Here is a 16,104-nt window from a genome sequence, read left to right as displayed (position 1 = left end):
CGGAAGATGCCAGGGGGGTGCAGCAAATTTAAAAATTCGAAAATCAGCCCCAGGTCCATAACCTTCTGAAATATCTTGCTATACATCATTTTTGGCCCTATCTCTCAATGTGAAGAATCACTTAAGGCTTTTTAAAAAGTCCCTCGTATCCAGATCTTCACCAAAATCTAATCATTTCGTCTTTGTCACACATCCAAACACTCCAACAATTTTTGGCTGTATCCAACCACAACTTTGAGATATCCTGTTCACAGACAGACAGGCAGACAGACGTGAAAACATAACTTCCGTCCACCTTCGGTGGTGGAGGTAATAACAAAGGCACTATTACATTTGCAGTTGTTTGCGCTATGTACATGAACAACCATCTCACGAAGGTACAAGAGAAACTTTACTTAGTACGTTTTGAGTTTACCACGGTTGCCATTTTAGAGCGTGCAATTTTAATGGCAACATTAATTCTAATTAAAAAAATAATCATTCCAATCACCAAAAGTAGAAACCAGGCGGACTTTGTAGGCTATGCAGCTTACATGTAAACATGAAACTCGGCTTCGTCAAGTCACGCCAAAATATAAATCCGTTTACCACGCATTTATAAATGCAAACAGGTATGCTTGCTTTATAAGCACACGCAAACATGCCGAGATCTCCTGGAATGCAATACAGTATTCACATTTTACAATGCAGACGATTTAAGGACACAAGATGTTCAAGTAATTGAGAGGAGTTTAAAAAAGAACAAATCGTTAAAAAACAAGCAAAAAATGCTTTATACATACAATGCGGTCACAATACCATTAAAAGGGTGAAATAAATAAAAAGTCGACTAAATCACCACACCAACCATTGTGAACTAAAATAAACAATGAAAGGCAGGAAGTGAAAAATGAGAAGTCACAGTTTACTGACCATCACAGCTGTTTAGCTTGCTCCATGGGTATTACTATTGGAGGGCCTAATTTAAAAACAATCCGTTTAAGGGTTTCCCCTCAATGTGATGCATCAATTGAGCAGCAGAGTCCGATTTCCATGGCGTTAGGGTGTTTGGGTAGCGTTTAGACGGTTGGTGCTTCTGTGGCTGATTTGTGCAATCTTCAAGGGTCGATATAGGTGTCTTGCTTGCATTACATTGCTCCATAATATCCTTAGGTGCAGCCTCAGGGGTGCATAGCTGGGCAACTGTCTGCGGAACTCTCGTCACAATTCCAGCACGACCAGAAAAGGATTTCTCATCTTTATAATGAGATTTAATCATCCCAAGAAAAGCCGGGTTAGACACACCTGCTGCACCCTTCCCTTTTATTCGACCGCTCCTTCTAACAGGCGTTTTATCAGGAGCTTGAGAATCCTGCAGCTGGCCGGACTCCCAGAGTGAAATTATCCGGCGTACTCTCTCCTGTATGGGAAGTTCGATGCAAGGGGACACATCTCCACTCTGCACACTCAATTTTTGCTGCTCCTGAAGCTTATCAAATATTTGAATGTTGGCAGCCACCTTGCTGCAAACTCTTGGATTTTCACAAGACAACCGCCGGGCAACCCGTGACTTCACTTGCATTGCAGTCGCACTACCCACGACTGTGTTGCTGCCATCATTGCGAAAAAGCAACAAACGTTTTTTAAATGTTGATTTGTGGATGATGTCATTCTGCTTGACAGCGACTTGGGATTCATCCTTCATGAGGTCGCTAATGCTGGACACAAGATCATTCATGAGGCTGCAGTCAGCTTTTTTCTGGAAGTTCAAATCATTTTCAATATTACCTGGGGTATTGTTGCGTTTTGAAAATTCAGGCCCTGGCTTTGATGAAACATCATGTTCTTGTTGTTCCTCCTCCTGCTTCTCCACAACATGCTGTGCTTCATCAATAATACGAACTGCATCGAACCGTTTTTCCTTAGAATCCATTTTGGACTCTACATCTTGCAGAAAGCAACGGGAATCATCAATCTTATACGAAGAATCACCAACCCCTCCTCCGACTTCCAATCTCTCAATCACTTCTCCACTTTCAACATTGCCTTCTTTAAGGTTCTCGTAACAAACATGGATATCCTTCAACATTTCTGAATCGGTGTCTTTTCTTTTCTCAAAATGGATTTCACAACTGCATAAAGAAGCCACAGAGTCCTCATTGTTACATTGGTCAGCTAGGAGGCAGATGGAATCGACACAGTCGCACTTCAAGAAAGCACGCTGCATGCACCTCTTGGAAGGAGTGGTTGAGGAAACAGAAACATGCTGGACATAAGGAGAGGACTCTGGGTCAGTCCTCAGCACAGAAGCAGATGCAGATTTGGAGAAGGTCTCTGATGTGTCCGTGCCGCAAGTGACATCCACAAAAGAAGCAGTGACACCGACAGGATGTAAAGAAGCAGCAGACATCATTTGGGTCTGGTGACCTGAAACACAGAACATAAAGCACTATAGTCAATGTCATCACCATTGGTGCAGCAAATCGGAGAATCCCCAAAAGTTGGATTAATACAGCAAGCCTAATAGTTTCAATGGTGTGAACAACCCAGATATGGAATGCATGTTGAAGCAATTTGCAATGAGGATGGATGGAGGAAAAATGGAATGGATTGGCATGGGACAGCTGCCCAAGCTATAGGAACTTAGGTGTTCTTAGCTTACGGTTCATCTCCTACTCCTGGCCCAAGTCATTCTTGAAGAGTTCAGCAATGTGAAGAGCCTCTAAAAAGCCATGCGACATGGTGTTGCAACTGTATACGATTAAATTCTTAACAAATGTTTAATTGATCACTTCAATCATTCCTTCAACCCCATTGAACTATTGTTGTCCGAATCTATACCATATTTTGCCTGAGAAATAATACAGCAAAAAGCCTCCAATTAAAATGACGATATGTGTTCCATAGGCCTACCTTGTCGCTTGCAAAAGGAGGTGCCGCATTGATGAGCCTTAGGGTTGAGAAAGCGGATAGGTGTGTCCAAACCATCATGCAGTGCACAGTTTGCCAAACGACGTCCCACATTTTCCTCAACAGCATATGTGGTGTTGCTCATTGAACCTTGCAAGGGCAGCTCACATTTTGCCTTGTGAACAGGCTGCAATGCCAGAGAGGGAGTGAGGGAGACAGATATAGATATAGATATACAAATACAGTTGGATCTCGCTATTCGTGGTTCCACTATTCTCGGGTTCATGTATTCGCAGTTTATAAAATGCGAACTGCTTATCTATTCGCGGCCATGTGCCCCGCAAATTCACGGCCAGGTGTCCCACAAATTCACGGTTTTTTTTTCTCGATTTGCAGCATGTGTCCCGTGAATTCGTGTTTTTTGGGGGGTGAATTTTTTTTTTTTCACAAGATGCTTGCTTCACAGTTATAAAACCCACCTTTCACCAGCCATGCTTAAAGCAGCTGGACACACAAAAAAAAAAAAATCTGCAAAAATCCGCAAAATTTAGCCGCACTACAAGCAAGCTTCGTGGGATGTCCCACCAGATGCGTAACACGTCATCCCCCGAGAGTTGCTGCACAGAATAAAAACTTCGTCGTATCTACCACATGACCAGCTTCTACATTCACGGCCGTGTGCTTCGCGTTTTCATGGCTTTCGCGGGCGCGAATTTTAGCCGCACTATAAGCGAGAGCTTCACGGGATGTCCCACCAGCTGCGTAAACAAGTCAACCCCGCGAGTTATAGAATGAAAACACTTCATTAAATCTATTATTGAAATTAGCAGCTACTAAAAACAGCATCATCCTATAACATCCCCCACAAACAATGTGCAGACTGCTCACACCTCCTGCAACTACCCACAATGCCTGCATTCGTACATATACCGACTGTGTCCTGGGTCTCAATCATTCTTCTCATCCCGTTGTTTTGACTTTCACTCTGCTCATCGACCAATCATGGCTCCCAAGCGCAATCATGGCTCCCAATGTGTCGACTACCAAGAGGCAGAAGAAAGTGATGACCCTAAACCAGAAAAAGGAGTTGCTTGACCGGCTTTCGAGAGGAGAGTGTGTGGCCTCTGTGGGCAGGCATTATGGTGTCGACGAATCCACCATTCGCTACATACAGAAGAAGGAAAAGGCGATTCGTGAGAGTGTTGCAGCGAGCGCTGCATTGAGTACGAAGTTGGTCACCCATGTCCGGGATGCCCACATAGAAAGGATGGAGAAGACTCTCAGCATATGAATCGAGGACAACATGCAGACGAGTATGGCTTTGAGTGGACCTCTCATTTGCGCAAACACAAAAGGGGACTTCATGCTGAAACTCATGATGCTGAACCATTCCCTAAACCCGCTCACCGAGGATGAGTTGGAGGCCATTACAAAGGTTTCCGAGGAGGAGGAGGAGGTGGGCAGTGATGAGGAAGAGGTGGAGGTCCAACCTCATAGTCTAGTTCCTGGGAAAGGTGCTGCAAGACATGCGGGCGATTGCCAACAGGTTGCAAGACGCTGACCCAGTCGTGGCGCAATACCAAAAGTTCAAGAGGAGCTTGGATGATGTGCTGCTCCCCTACAAAGAGCTGCATTAAAACCTGCAGAAATCTACCAAGCAGCACCCCATTACTCATTTCTTCCATCCTGCTCCCACCACCTCAAGACCATCAGCACCTTCTCCTACCTCTCCCTTAGTGCACGATTTTGCAGCACCATCATTTGGGTCGCCCTCAGAGTTCGAGGAATTAATGGAATTTTAATTCATCATCATCATCACTTGAAAAGTTGTGTGTGTTTGTAAAATAAAAAAAATTACCCGATGTCGTATTACCCGTAAAAATTACCCTTTCACCCTTATGTCGGAGACAACCAAGTGGTGCTGTGAAACAGCCTCCTCCCCCGGGATCACCTTTGTGTCCCGGAGGTGCCCCCTATCTCGGCTACGCACCATCAGGTAGTCAACAACGGTTGTCGTCGACCCACCTGATGTGTATGTAACAAGCTTATTACCCTCTTTCTGGAACTGAGCATGACAAATCAATAAATCAGCTCCATCAACAACAACAACATGCATTTTAAGGCCATTTTCCCTGCTAGAGTGGGGGTTAGCCTTGCGGTCCCCATGACAATCTTCTCCATTTTGCCCTATTTTCTGCATCTCTCCGTGTTAACCCCCTTGCCCGCATTTCTTCTTCCACCATCTTTAGCCAAGTCTTTCTCGGTCTTCCCCGTCCTCTACTTCCTTCTACATCAATTTCCATCACTCTTCTCAACCAGTCACTTTCATCCTTCCTCAACACATGACCAAACCATCTCAGCCTGTTCCTCTTCACAGCATCAATCACAGGCAATATTCCCATCATCTTTCGCAATTCATCATTTGTCTTCCTCTCTCTCAACGATACTCCGCACATCCATCGAACCATTCGCATTTCCACCCTTTCCAGCCTTCGTTGCTGCTCTACGTTCATTACCCATGTCTCGCTCCCATAAATCATAACACTTCTCACACATGCAGCATACACCTTTCCCTTCAGCTTCAGCGACACTCTCCTCCTCATCAGCACACCACTCAGTTCCCGAAACTTCTTCCATGCACATCTCACTCGAGCAACCGTTGCCGAGTCTGATCCACCTTCTCCATTCAGCATGTCTCCGAGGTAGCAAAATGTTTTCACACCTTCCAGCTTCACGCCATCTCCAAGATCCAACTCAACATTTCCTCCATCTGCAGCTCCCTCTGTGCACACCTTACATTTGAATGTAGCTGCCACACTGGTAAATGACCCTCTCAGACCACTACATTTTTGATGAACCCACTCAGCGCACATTGTACATTGAATGGAGTTCACTTCGACACCCTTCCTGCACACAGCACACAGCCACTTCCCAGTTCTTTCCACCTCACCACATGCTTTACCACTTGCCATCACCTTCGTCTTTCCGATATTCACCAACAGACCTTTTGTCTCCATACATTCCTTCCACTTGTTCATCTTTTCCTTCAGTCCATCCATAATTTCCGCAATCAACACCAGATCATCTGCATACAACAACTCCCACGGTAAACCCTCCTTTACGTTCTGAGCCAGCACCTCCATCACAGCTACAAATAGTAGTGGACTTAGTACCGACCCCTGATGCACTCCCACCTTCACCTCAAACTCACCACTGTTCCCGTCCTTCGTCCTTACAGCTGTGCGCGCTCTTTTGTACATTGCCATCACTACTCTGATCAACCATTCCTCCACTCCTAACTTCCTCAATGCCCATGTCAATACTTTGCGTGGAACCCTATCGAATGCTTTCTCCAGATCAACAAACCCAAAAAACAACTTCTTCCTCTTCTCCATGTACTTCTCCTGCAACTGCCTCACAATGAAAAGCGCATCTGTCGTTCCTCTTCCTGGCATAAATCCAAACTGCATTTCGTCGATCTTCACTTTCTTCCTTATCCTCCTCTCCAACACCCTTTCCAATACCTTCATTCCATGCTCCAATAACTTTATCGCTCGGTACGAGCCACACTCCAGAGGGTCACCTTTCCCCTTGTATAGAGGGACGAGGGTACTCAGTTACCAATCCACTGGAATGCGGCCTTCTTTCACCACCAGATTACAGATCTCTGTCATTCTCTTCACACCCCAACTTCCTGCTGCCTTCAACATATCTCCCACAACTCCCGTCGGCCCTCCCACTTTTCCACTCTTCATTGCTTTTATCGCTTCCTCAACTTCCTTCTCAGTTATCTGCTCTGCCGGTCCTAAAACTGGGTTACTCTCTATGTTGCCATCCCATTCATTCTCTGTATTCAACAGCATTTCCATATATCTTTTCCATCTTTCTTTAATTCCATCTGGGTCGACAACGATTTGTCCCACTTCATCCTTCAAGCAACTCACCCCCATCACATCACACCTCTCTTTCGCTATGTGCTTTGCAATCCTGAATACTGCTTTCTGACCCTCTTCCGAATCCAAGCGTTCTCCGAACATTTTCCTACATGCCTCCTGCGCCTTTGCTACCTCTTTCTTTGCAGCCTTCCTGGCTGCCTTATAACTTTCATGCTCTGCTGTTTCTGCTCCCGTACCCTTCGCCTTCTGCCACTCCTTGAACTTCTTCCTCTTCTCGTCAATCTTCTTTCCAACTTCATCATCCCACCACCATGTTTCCGAGTGCCTCGGTGGTCCATTTGTAAATTCCACATACCTCACCAACGGCTCCCAACAGACTAGCTTTCATTGACATCCAACCACTTTCAAGCTCAACCACATCATCCTCTACCCTACTCAGCCTCTCTTTTAATGCCTCCCTTACTGTCACCTCTTTCAACCTCCACACCTTAATTCTTGGTTGGTACTTCACCCGCCGAGCTCTCCTCGCACCTTTCACCCTTATGTCGCAGACAACCAAGTGGTGCTGTCAAACAGCCTCCTCCCCCGGGATCACCTTTGTGTCCCGGAGGTGCCCCCTATCTCACCTACACACCATCAGGTAGTCAACGGTTGTCGTCGACCCACCTGACATGTATGTAACAAGCTTATTATCCTCTTTCTGGAACTGAGTATTACAAATCAACAAATCAGCTCCATCAGCAAACTCCAAAATCCTTTCACCTTCTCCATTTCTCACACCATATCCGTAACCCCCATGAACTCCCTCAAAACCATCCATACTCCTTCCCACATGTCCATTCAGGTCTCCTCCCACCACAACAACTTCCTCATCTTTCACGTTTTCCATCAGATTCTCTATCGCACACCAGAACTTGTCCTTCTCTTCATTGCTTCGACCAACCTGCGGAGCATATCCCGAGATGACGTTCACCAAGAGCTTTCCAATCATCATTTTCACCATCATCAACTTATCACTCACTCTAGTCACACTCACCACACTGTCTACAAACTCCTCAGAAAACAGGACACCAACACCATTCAGGCCCTCTGGGCACCCTTGCCACACAAACTTGTATTTCTGTCCCTGCCTACCCTTCACCATTCTCACACCACTTCCCTTCCATCTCTTGCACACAACATATGTCCACTCTTCTTCTGACCAATACTTCCACCACTTCTCCTGATCTCCCTGTCATTGTCCCTACATTCCATGTCCCAAACCTCAGAAACCGATCTCCACTTCGGGCTGCACCCTGCCAATATGTAGTTGTAATTGTCATGGTTCTCTTTTTGAGGCAATGTTTTTATGGCCGGATGCCCTTCCTGACGCCAACCCTCTTAGTCGTCTCTTACGACACGCAGGGATACGGTGTACCTATTCTGACCAGGGTACACACTGGGAAACGTTTAAAACATGGAAATTCTGGGGGGGGGGGGGGGGGGGGGAGCTGCGTCAGCATCACGGCTGCGGTTTAAACATATTCCAGCAATATCCAAACAGAACCATGAAAACCATGAAAAACAATCTGGAAAAAGTCTCCAAGCGAGAACGTGGATTTGGGAAGGAAGGAGCAGAGGCGGAAGAGAAACGAGATACAGGGGGCCGGGCACAAGCTGAGACGAGGAGGAGAGCGAACAAGCACGTGTCCGGGAGGAGAGAAAGAATCAATATAGAATTCTTTGTCTAGGGAGGTGAGGTGAGGGGGAGAAAATAAAATAAAAGAAACAAGCAATACAGCGAAGGAAAGAACCCAAATCGACAAAACACCGACGGGGGGGAGGGAAGCCCCAAGTTACCAGGCCGCGCACGAGGTACGACCCAGAAAACGATTAATTACACACAAGTTAGTACGAATTACAAACCAATACCAACCAGAAACACACAATAACATGTACACAGCAAAATAACCAGTGGAAATTTGACAAAGACAAGAATGGGAAAACACTTAAACTTCGATGCCGTGGAGAGCTCGAAGCACGCCTCACTCGCCCGAGGAACCGGAAACCGGTTCATCAGCAAACTCCAAAATCCTTTCACCTTCTCCATTCCTCACACCATATCCGTAACCCCCATGGACTCCCTCACAACCGTCTATACTCCTTCCCACATGTCAATTTAGGTCTCCTCCAACACAACAACGTCCTCATCTTTCACGTTTTCCATCAGCTTCTCTATTGCACACCAGAACCTGTCCTCTTCATCGCTCCAACCAACCTGCGGAGCATATGCCAAGATGACGTTCACCAAGAGCTTTCCAATCATCATTTTCACCATCATCAACCTATCACTCGCTCTAGTCACACTCACCACACTGTCTACAAACTCCTCAGAAAGCAGGACGCAAACACCATTCACGCCCTCCGGGCACCCTTGCCACACAAACTTGTATTTCTGTCCTGGCCTACCCTTCACCATTCTCACACCATTTCCCTTCCATCTCGTCTCCTGCACACAACATATGTCCGCTCTTCTTCTGACCAATACTTCCACCACTTCTACTGATCTCCCTGTCATTGTCCCTACATTCCATGTCCCAAACCTCAGAAACCGATCTCCACGTCGGGCATCAGGCGTTTCGTCGTCATAAATGGAGTGATTTCCACCTTTGCTTCGATCGGGTTCCCCACCTTGATTTTTGACGAGAGGGGGTGAGGACCACCCCCCCCGCCCCCCCCCCCCGGGGTATTTCGGGCTGTACCCTGCCCATATGTAATGGTAATAGTCATGGTTCCCTTTTTGAGGCAATGCTGCAAATGCCATGTGCTATTCAGCTGCCATGATACACTCATTGCATGAAACATAGCTCCGCCTTTGAGAAATGCCTTCGACTACACATTTCAGAACCATTCATGAGAAAGGCTTTGGCGAGGCCCCCATGGTAGAAAGACAGATTTGGAATTGGCTTAAACAAAACATTGGTGGAATTGATCAGCATAAACAGCATTCATTGCCAACATAAGCAGTAAAACCGAATTACAGCATAACAAGAGTCGAGACCTTTTCCATGTCACACCGGCATGCACACACTTCACCTGATCCATGCTGTTCTTCAACCGGTTGAGCCGAATGCGGAGAGACTTGCGAGGTTTGTCGTTAGTTCTGGCATCTTGGGTGGAGCACTCTACCTTTTCCACAGCCACGCTGCATCACAGGTGAATTTTAAATGATAAATAAATAAAAACACACAACACCAAGCGTTTGCCAAATACATTAAAGCATCAAGACTTTCCTGAAGCTGATCACTCCCCTCCCCGCTATCTACCTTACCGCCGAGCTTAGTGTCATCTGTAAATATAGAAAGCAAACTCTTAACCCCACTATCCAAATAATGACACATCTGCAGTATTACTCACCTTGATGAAGCGATTGCCCAAAATAAACTGACAGGTCATACTTCCGCATGAGAGACACGAATCACCAATGCATAGAGCTAACATACTGAAAAAAACATCAGCTGGTTTGACATTTGTGTTCACCAGAAGCTTCATTACACCATAATGCCCCATGGGACAAGATAGTGTTTGCCGCCATCTTGGAAACGTCGAAAATTTATTGGCACATTTGCAACACAACTTCACATACAAGTTTTAATTACCACTTGTTAATCTTTCAGCAGTCTCGGTTTGATTCCTGATCAGACTACAAACTGCCATCCTGGGACTTTGCAGGCAAAGCGTCAAATCAATGAGTACACCATCCTTTGGATGGAGATTAAAGCTGGGTGTCCTGTTTGCTAGAAATTGTTAGTGGACGTAAAAATATTCCACAGTGCCATCCAAAAGGAGCCAGCGCCCAAGCCTATTGTGGGCCAGCGCCCAAGCCAAATCCTTTACGTGCAGGTGCACTGGACCAGTTGCACAACCGCAGCTCAGTCACGAGCAAACTAGTGGGCCAAATGTGTAACCAAATACAACAACAACAACAACAACAACAACAACAACAACAACATGCATTTAAAGGCCATTTTCCCTGCTAGAACGGGGGTTAGCCTTGCGGTCCCCATGACAATCTTCTAATTTTGCCCTATTTTCTGCATCTCTCCTTGTTAACCCCATTGCCCGCATTTCTTCTTCCACCATCGTTAGCCAAGTCTTTCTCGGTCTTCCCCATCCTCGACTTTCTTCTACATTAATTTCCATCACTCTTCTCAACCAGTCACTTTCATCCGCCCTCAACACATGACCAAACCATCTCAACCTGTTCCTCTTCACAGCATCAATCACAGGCTCTATTCCCATCATCTTTCGCAATTCATCATTTGTCTTCCTCTCTCTCAACGATGTCTGTCTCAACGATTCTCAGAATAGGTACACCGTATCCCTGCGTGTCGTAAGAGACGACTAAGAGGTCTAAGAGGTTCATGTGCGTCAGGAAGGGCATCCGGCCATAAAAACATTGCCTCAAAAAGAGAACCATGACAATCACAAGTACATATGGGCAGGGTACAGCCCGAAGTGGAGATCGGTTTCTGAGGTTTGGGACATGGAATGTAGGGACAATGACAGGGAGATCAGGAGAAGTGGTGGAAGTATTGGTCAGAAGAAGAGTGGACATATGTTGTGTGCAAGAGACGAGATGGAAGGGAAGTGGTGTGAGAATGGTGAAGGGTAGGCAGGGACAGAAATACAAGTTTGTGTGGCAAGGGTGCCCGGAGGGCGTGAATGGTGTTGGTGTCCTGTTTTCTGAGGAGTTTGTAGACAGTGTGGTGAGTGTGACTAGAGTGAGTGATAGGTTGATGATGGTGAAAATGATGATTGGAAAGCTCTTGGTGAACGTCATCTCGGGATATGCTCCGCAGGTTGGTCGAAGCGATGAAGAGAAGGACAAGTTCTGGTGTGCGATAGAGAAGCTGATGGAAAACGTGAAAGATGAGGAAGTTGTTGTGGTGGGAGGAGACCTAAATGGACATGTGGGAAGGAGTATGGACGGTTTTGAGGGAGTTCATGGGGGTTACGGATGTGGTGTGAGAAATGGAGAAGGTGAAAGGATTTTGGAGTTTGCTGATGGAGCTGATTTGTTGATTTGTAATACTCAGTTCCAGAAAGAGGACAATAAGCTTGTTACATACACGTCAGGTGGGTCGACGACAACCGTTGACTACCTGATGGTGCGTAGGCGAGATAGGGGGCACCTCCGGGACACAAAGGTGATCCCGGGGGAGGAGGCTGTTTCACAGCACCACTTGGTTGTCTGCGACATAAGGGTGAAAGGTGCGAGGAGAGCTCGGCGGGTGAAGTACCAACCGAGAATGAAGGTGTGGAGGTTGAAAGAGGTGACAGTAAGGGAGGCATTAAAAGAGAGGCTGAGTAGGGTAGAGGATGATGTGGTTGAGCTTGAAAGTGGTTGGATGTCAATGAAAGCTAGTCTGTTGGGAGCCGTTGGTGAGGTATGTGGATGGACAAAAGGACCACCGAGGCATTCTGAAACATGGTGGTGGGATGTTGAAGTTGGAAAGAGGATTGACGAGAAGAGGAAGAAGTTCAAAGAGTGGCAGAAGGCGAAGGGTACGGGAGCAGAAACAGCAGAGCATGAAAGTTATAAGGCAGCCAGGAAGGCTGCAAAGAAAGAGGTAGCAAAGGCGCAGGAGGCATGTAGGAAAATGTTCGGAGAACGCTTGGATTCGGAAGAGGGTCAGAAAGCAGTATTCAGGATTGCAAAGCACATAGCGAAAGAGAGGTGTGATGTGATGGGGGTGAGTTGCTTGAAGGATGAAGTGGGACAAATCGTTGTCGACCCAGATGGAATTAAAGGAAGATGGAAAAGATATATGGAAATGCTGTTGAATACAGAGAATGAATGGGATGACAACATAGAGAGCAACCCAGTTTTAGGACCGGCAGAGAAGATAACTGAGAAGGAAGTTGAGGAAGCGATAAAAGCAATGAAGAGTGGAAAAGCGGGAGGGCCGACGGGAGTTGTGGGAGATATGTTGAAGGCAGCAGGAAGTTGGGGTGTGAAGAGAATGACAGAGATCTGTAATCTGGTGGTGAAAGAAGGCCGCATTCCAGTGGTTTGGGAACTGAGTACCCTCGTCCCTCTATACAAGGGGAAAGGTGACCCTCTGGAGTGTGGCTCGTACCGAGCGATAAAGTTATTGGAGCATGGAATGAAGGTATTGGAAAGGAGGATAAGGAAGAAAGTGAAGATCGACGAAATGCAGTTTGGATTTATGCCAGGAAGAGGAACGACAGATGCGCTTTTCATTGTGAGGCAGTTGCAGGAGAAGTACATGGATAAGAGGAAGAAGTTGTTTTTTGGGTTTGTTGATCTGGAGAAAGCATTCGATAGGGTTCCACGCAAAGTATTGACATGGGCATTGAGGAAGTTAGGAGTGGAGGAATGGTTGATCAGAGTAGTGATGGCAATGTACAAAAGAGCACGCACAGCTGTAAGGACGAAGGACGGGAACAGTGGTGAGTTTGTGGTGAAGGTGGGAGTGCATCAGGGGTCGGTACTAAGTCCACTACTATTTGTAGCTGTGATGGAGGTGCTGGCTCAGAACGTAAAGGAGGGTTTACCGTGGGAGTTGTTGTATGCAGATGATCTGGTGTTGATTGCGGAAAGTATGGATGGACTGAAGGAAAAGATGAACAAGTGGAAGGAATGTATGGAGACAAAAGGTCTGAAGGTGAATATCGGAAAGACAAAGGTGATGGCAAGTGGTAAAGCATGTGGTGAGGTGGAAAGAACTGGGAAGTGGCCGTGTGATGTGTGCAGGAAGGGTGTCGGAGTGAACTCCATTCAGTGTACAATGTGCGCTGAGTGGGTTCATCAAAAATGTAGTGGTCTGAGAGGGTCATTAACCAGTGTGGCAGCTACATTCAAATGTAAGGTGTGCGCAGAGGGAGCTGCAGATGGAGGAAATGTTGAGTTGGATCTTGGAGATGGCGTGAAGCTGGAAGGTGTGAAAACATTTTGCTACCTCGGAGACATGCTGAATGGAGAAGGTGGATCAGACTCGGCAACGGTTGCTCGAGTGAGATGTGCATGGAAGAAGTTTCGGGAACTGAGTGGCGTGCTGATGAGGAGGAGAGTGTCGCTGAAGCTGAAGGGAAAGGTGTATGCTGCATGTGTGAGAAGTGTTATGATTTATGGGAGCGAGACATGGGTAATGAACGTAGAGCAGCAACGAAGGCTGGAAAGGGTGGAAATGCGAATGGTTCGATGGATGTGCGGAGTATCGTTGAGAGAGAGGAGGACAAATGATGAATTGCGAAAGATGATGAGAATATTGCCTGTGATTGATGCTGTGAAGAGGAACAGGTTGAGATGGTTTGGTCATGTATTGAGGAAGGATGAAAGTGACTGGTTGAGAAGAGTGATGGAAGTTAATGTAGAAGGAAGTAGAGGACGGGGAAGACCGAGAAAGACTTGGCTAAAGATGGTGGAAGAAGAAATGCGGGCAAGGGGGTTAACAAGGAGAGATGCAGAAAATAGGGCAAAATGGAGAAGATTGTCATGGGGACCGCAAGGCTAACCCCCGCTCTAGCAGGGAAAATTGCCTTAAAATGCATGTTGTTGTTGTTGTTGTCTCTCAACGATACTCCGCACATCCACCGAACAATTCGCATTTCCACCCTTTCCAGCCTTCGTTGCTGCTCTACATTCATTACCCATGTCTCGCTCCCATAAATCATAACACTTCTCACATGCAGCATACACCTTTCCCTTCAACTTCAACGACACTCAGTTCCCGAAACTTCTTCCATGCACATCTCACTCGAGCAACCGTTGCCGAGTCTGATCCACCTTCTCCATTCAGCATGTCTCCGAGGTAGCAAAATGTTTTCACACCTTCCAGCTTCACGCCATCTCCAAGATCCAACTCAACATTTCCTCCATCTGCAGCTCCCTCTGTGCACACGTTACATTTGAATGTAGCTGCCACACTGGTTAATGACCCTCTCAGACCACTACATTTTTGATGAACCCACTCAGTGTACATTGAATGGAGTTCACTCCGACACCCTTCCTGCACACAGCACATGGCCACTTCCCAGTTCTTTCCACCTCACCACATGCTTTACCACTTGCCATCACCTTCGTCTTTCCGATATTCACCTTCAGACCTTTTGTCTCCATACATTCCTTCCACTTGTTCATCTTTTCCTTCAGTCCATCCATACTTTCCGCAATCAACACCAGATCATCTGCATACAACAACTCCCATGGTAAACCCTCCTTTACGTTTTGAGCCAGCACCTCCATCAAAGCTACAAATAGTCGTGGACTTAGTACTGACCCCTGATGCACTCCCACCTTCACCTCAAACTCACCACTGTTCCCGTCCTTCGTCCTTACAGCTGTGCGCGCTCTTTTGTACATTGCCATCACTACTCTGATCAACCATTCCTCCACTCCTAACTTCCTCAATGCCCATGTCAATACTTCGCGTGGAACCCTATCGAATGCTTTCTCCAGATCAACAAACCCAAGAAACAACTTCTTCCTCTTCTCCATGTACTTCTCCTGCAACTGCCTCACAATAAAGATCGCGTCTGTCGTTCCTCTTCCTGGCATAAATCCAAACTGCATTTTGTCGATCTTCTCCTTCTTCCTTATCCTCCTCTCCAACACCCTTTCCAATACCTTCATTCCATGCTCCAATATCTTTATCGCTAGGTACGAGCCACAGTCCAGAGGGTCACCTTTCCCCTTGTATAGAGGGACGAGGGTACTCAGTTCCCAATCCACTGGAATGCGGCCTTCTTTCACCACCAGATTACAGATCTCTGTCATTCTCTTCACACCCCAACTTCCTGCTGCCTTCAACATATCTCCCACAACTCCCGTCGGCCCTCCCGCTTTTCTACTCTTCATTGCTTTTCATTCATTCATTGCTTTTATCGCTTCCTCAACTTCCTTCTCAGTTATCTTCTCTGCCGGTCCTAAAACTGGGTTACTCTCTATGTTGCCATCCCATTCATTCTCTGCATTCAACAGCATTTACATATATCTCTTCCATCTTCCTTTAAATTCCATCTGGGTCCACTACGATTTGTCCAACTTCATCCTTCAAGCAACTCACCCCCATCACACCTCATCACATCACGCTATCTTTCGTTACAAATTTGTAACCAAATCACGATCGAATATACTTTCACAAGAAGAAATCATGATAAATGTGGGACGAACATTAAACAAATCTCTGCAACAACAACATGCATTTAATGCCATTTTCCCTGCTAGAGCGGGGGTTAGCCTTGCAGTCCCCATGACAGTCTTCTCCATTTTGCCCTATTTTCTGCATCTCTCCTTGTTAATCCCCTTGCCCGC

At 46.4% G+C, this 16,104-nt stretch overlaps 1 protein-coding gene across 4 annotated transcripts in view; it reads right to left on the bottom strand.

The window, feature by feature from the left end:
- Positions 1 to 373: 373 nt before the first annotated feature.
- The window catches only part of LOC137435045 (rho GTPase-activating protein 11A), a 49,625-nt gene continuing 33,894 nt past the window's right edge, over positions 374 to 16,104 (bottom strand). For 3 of the 4 annotated variants that reach the window (XM_068128423.2, XM_068128424.2, XM_078784799.1), the window contains exons 11-13: positions 9,861 to 9,969; positions 2,893 to 3,076; positions 374 to 2,406 (exon numbers count right to left, since the gene is read on the bottom strand). In XM_068128423.2, coding sequence (XP_067984524.2) covers positions 959 to 2,406; positions 2,893 to 3,076; positions 9,861 to 9,969 — 1,741 coding nt within the window. In that variant the 3' untranslated portion in view covers positions 374 to 958. Of the gene's footprint in view, positions 2,407 to 2,621; positions 2,702 to 2,892; positions 3,077 to 9,860; positions 9,970 to 16,104 lie in introns of those variants that run through there. The other variant, XM_068128428.2, reaches the window with a different exon arrangement.

The sequence above is a fragment of the Myxine glutinosa genome, chromosome 9 (genome assembly GCF_964187855.1).
Source record: "Myxine glutinosa chromosome 9, kmMyxGlut1.1, whole genome shotgun sequence".
In the NCBI taxonomy this organism is placed as follows: domain Eukaryota; kingdom Metazoa; phylum Chordata; class Myxini; order Myxiniformes; family Myxinidae; genus Myxine; species Myxine glutinosa.
This window is presented reverse-complemented; position numbering and strand designations above follow the sequence as displayed.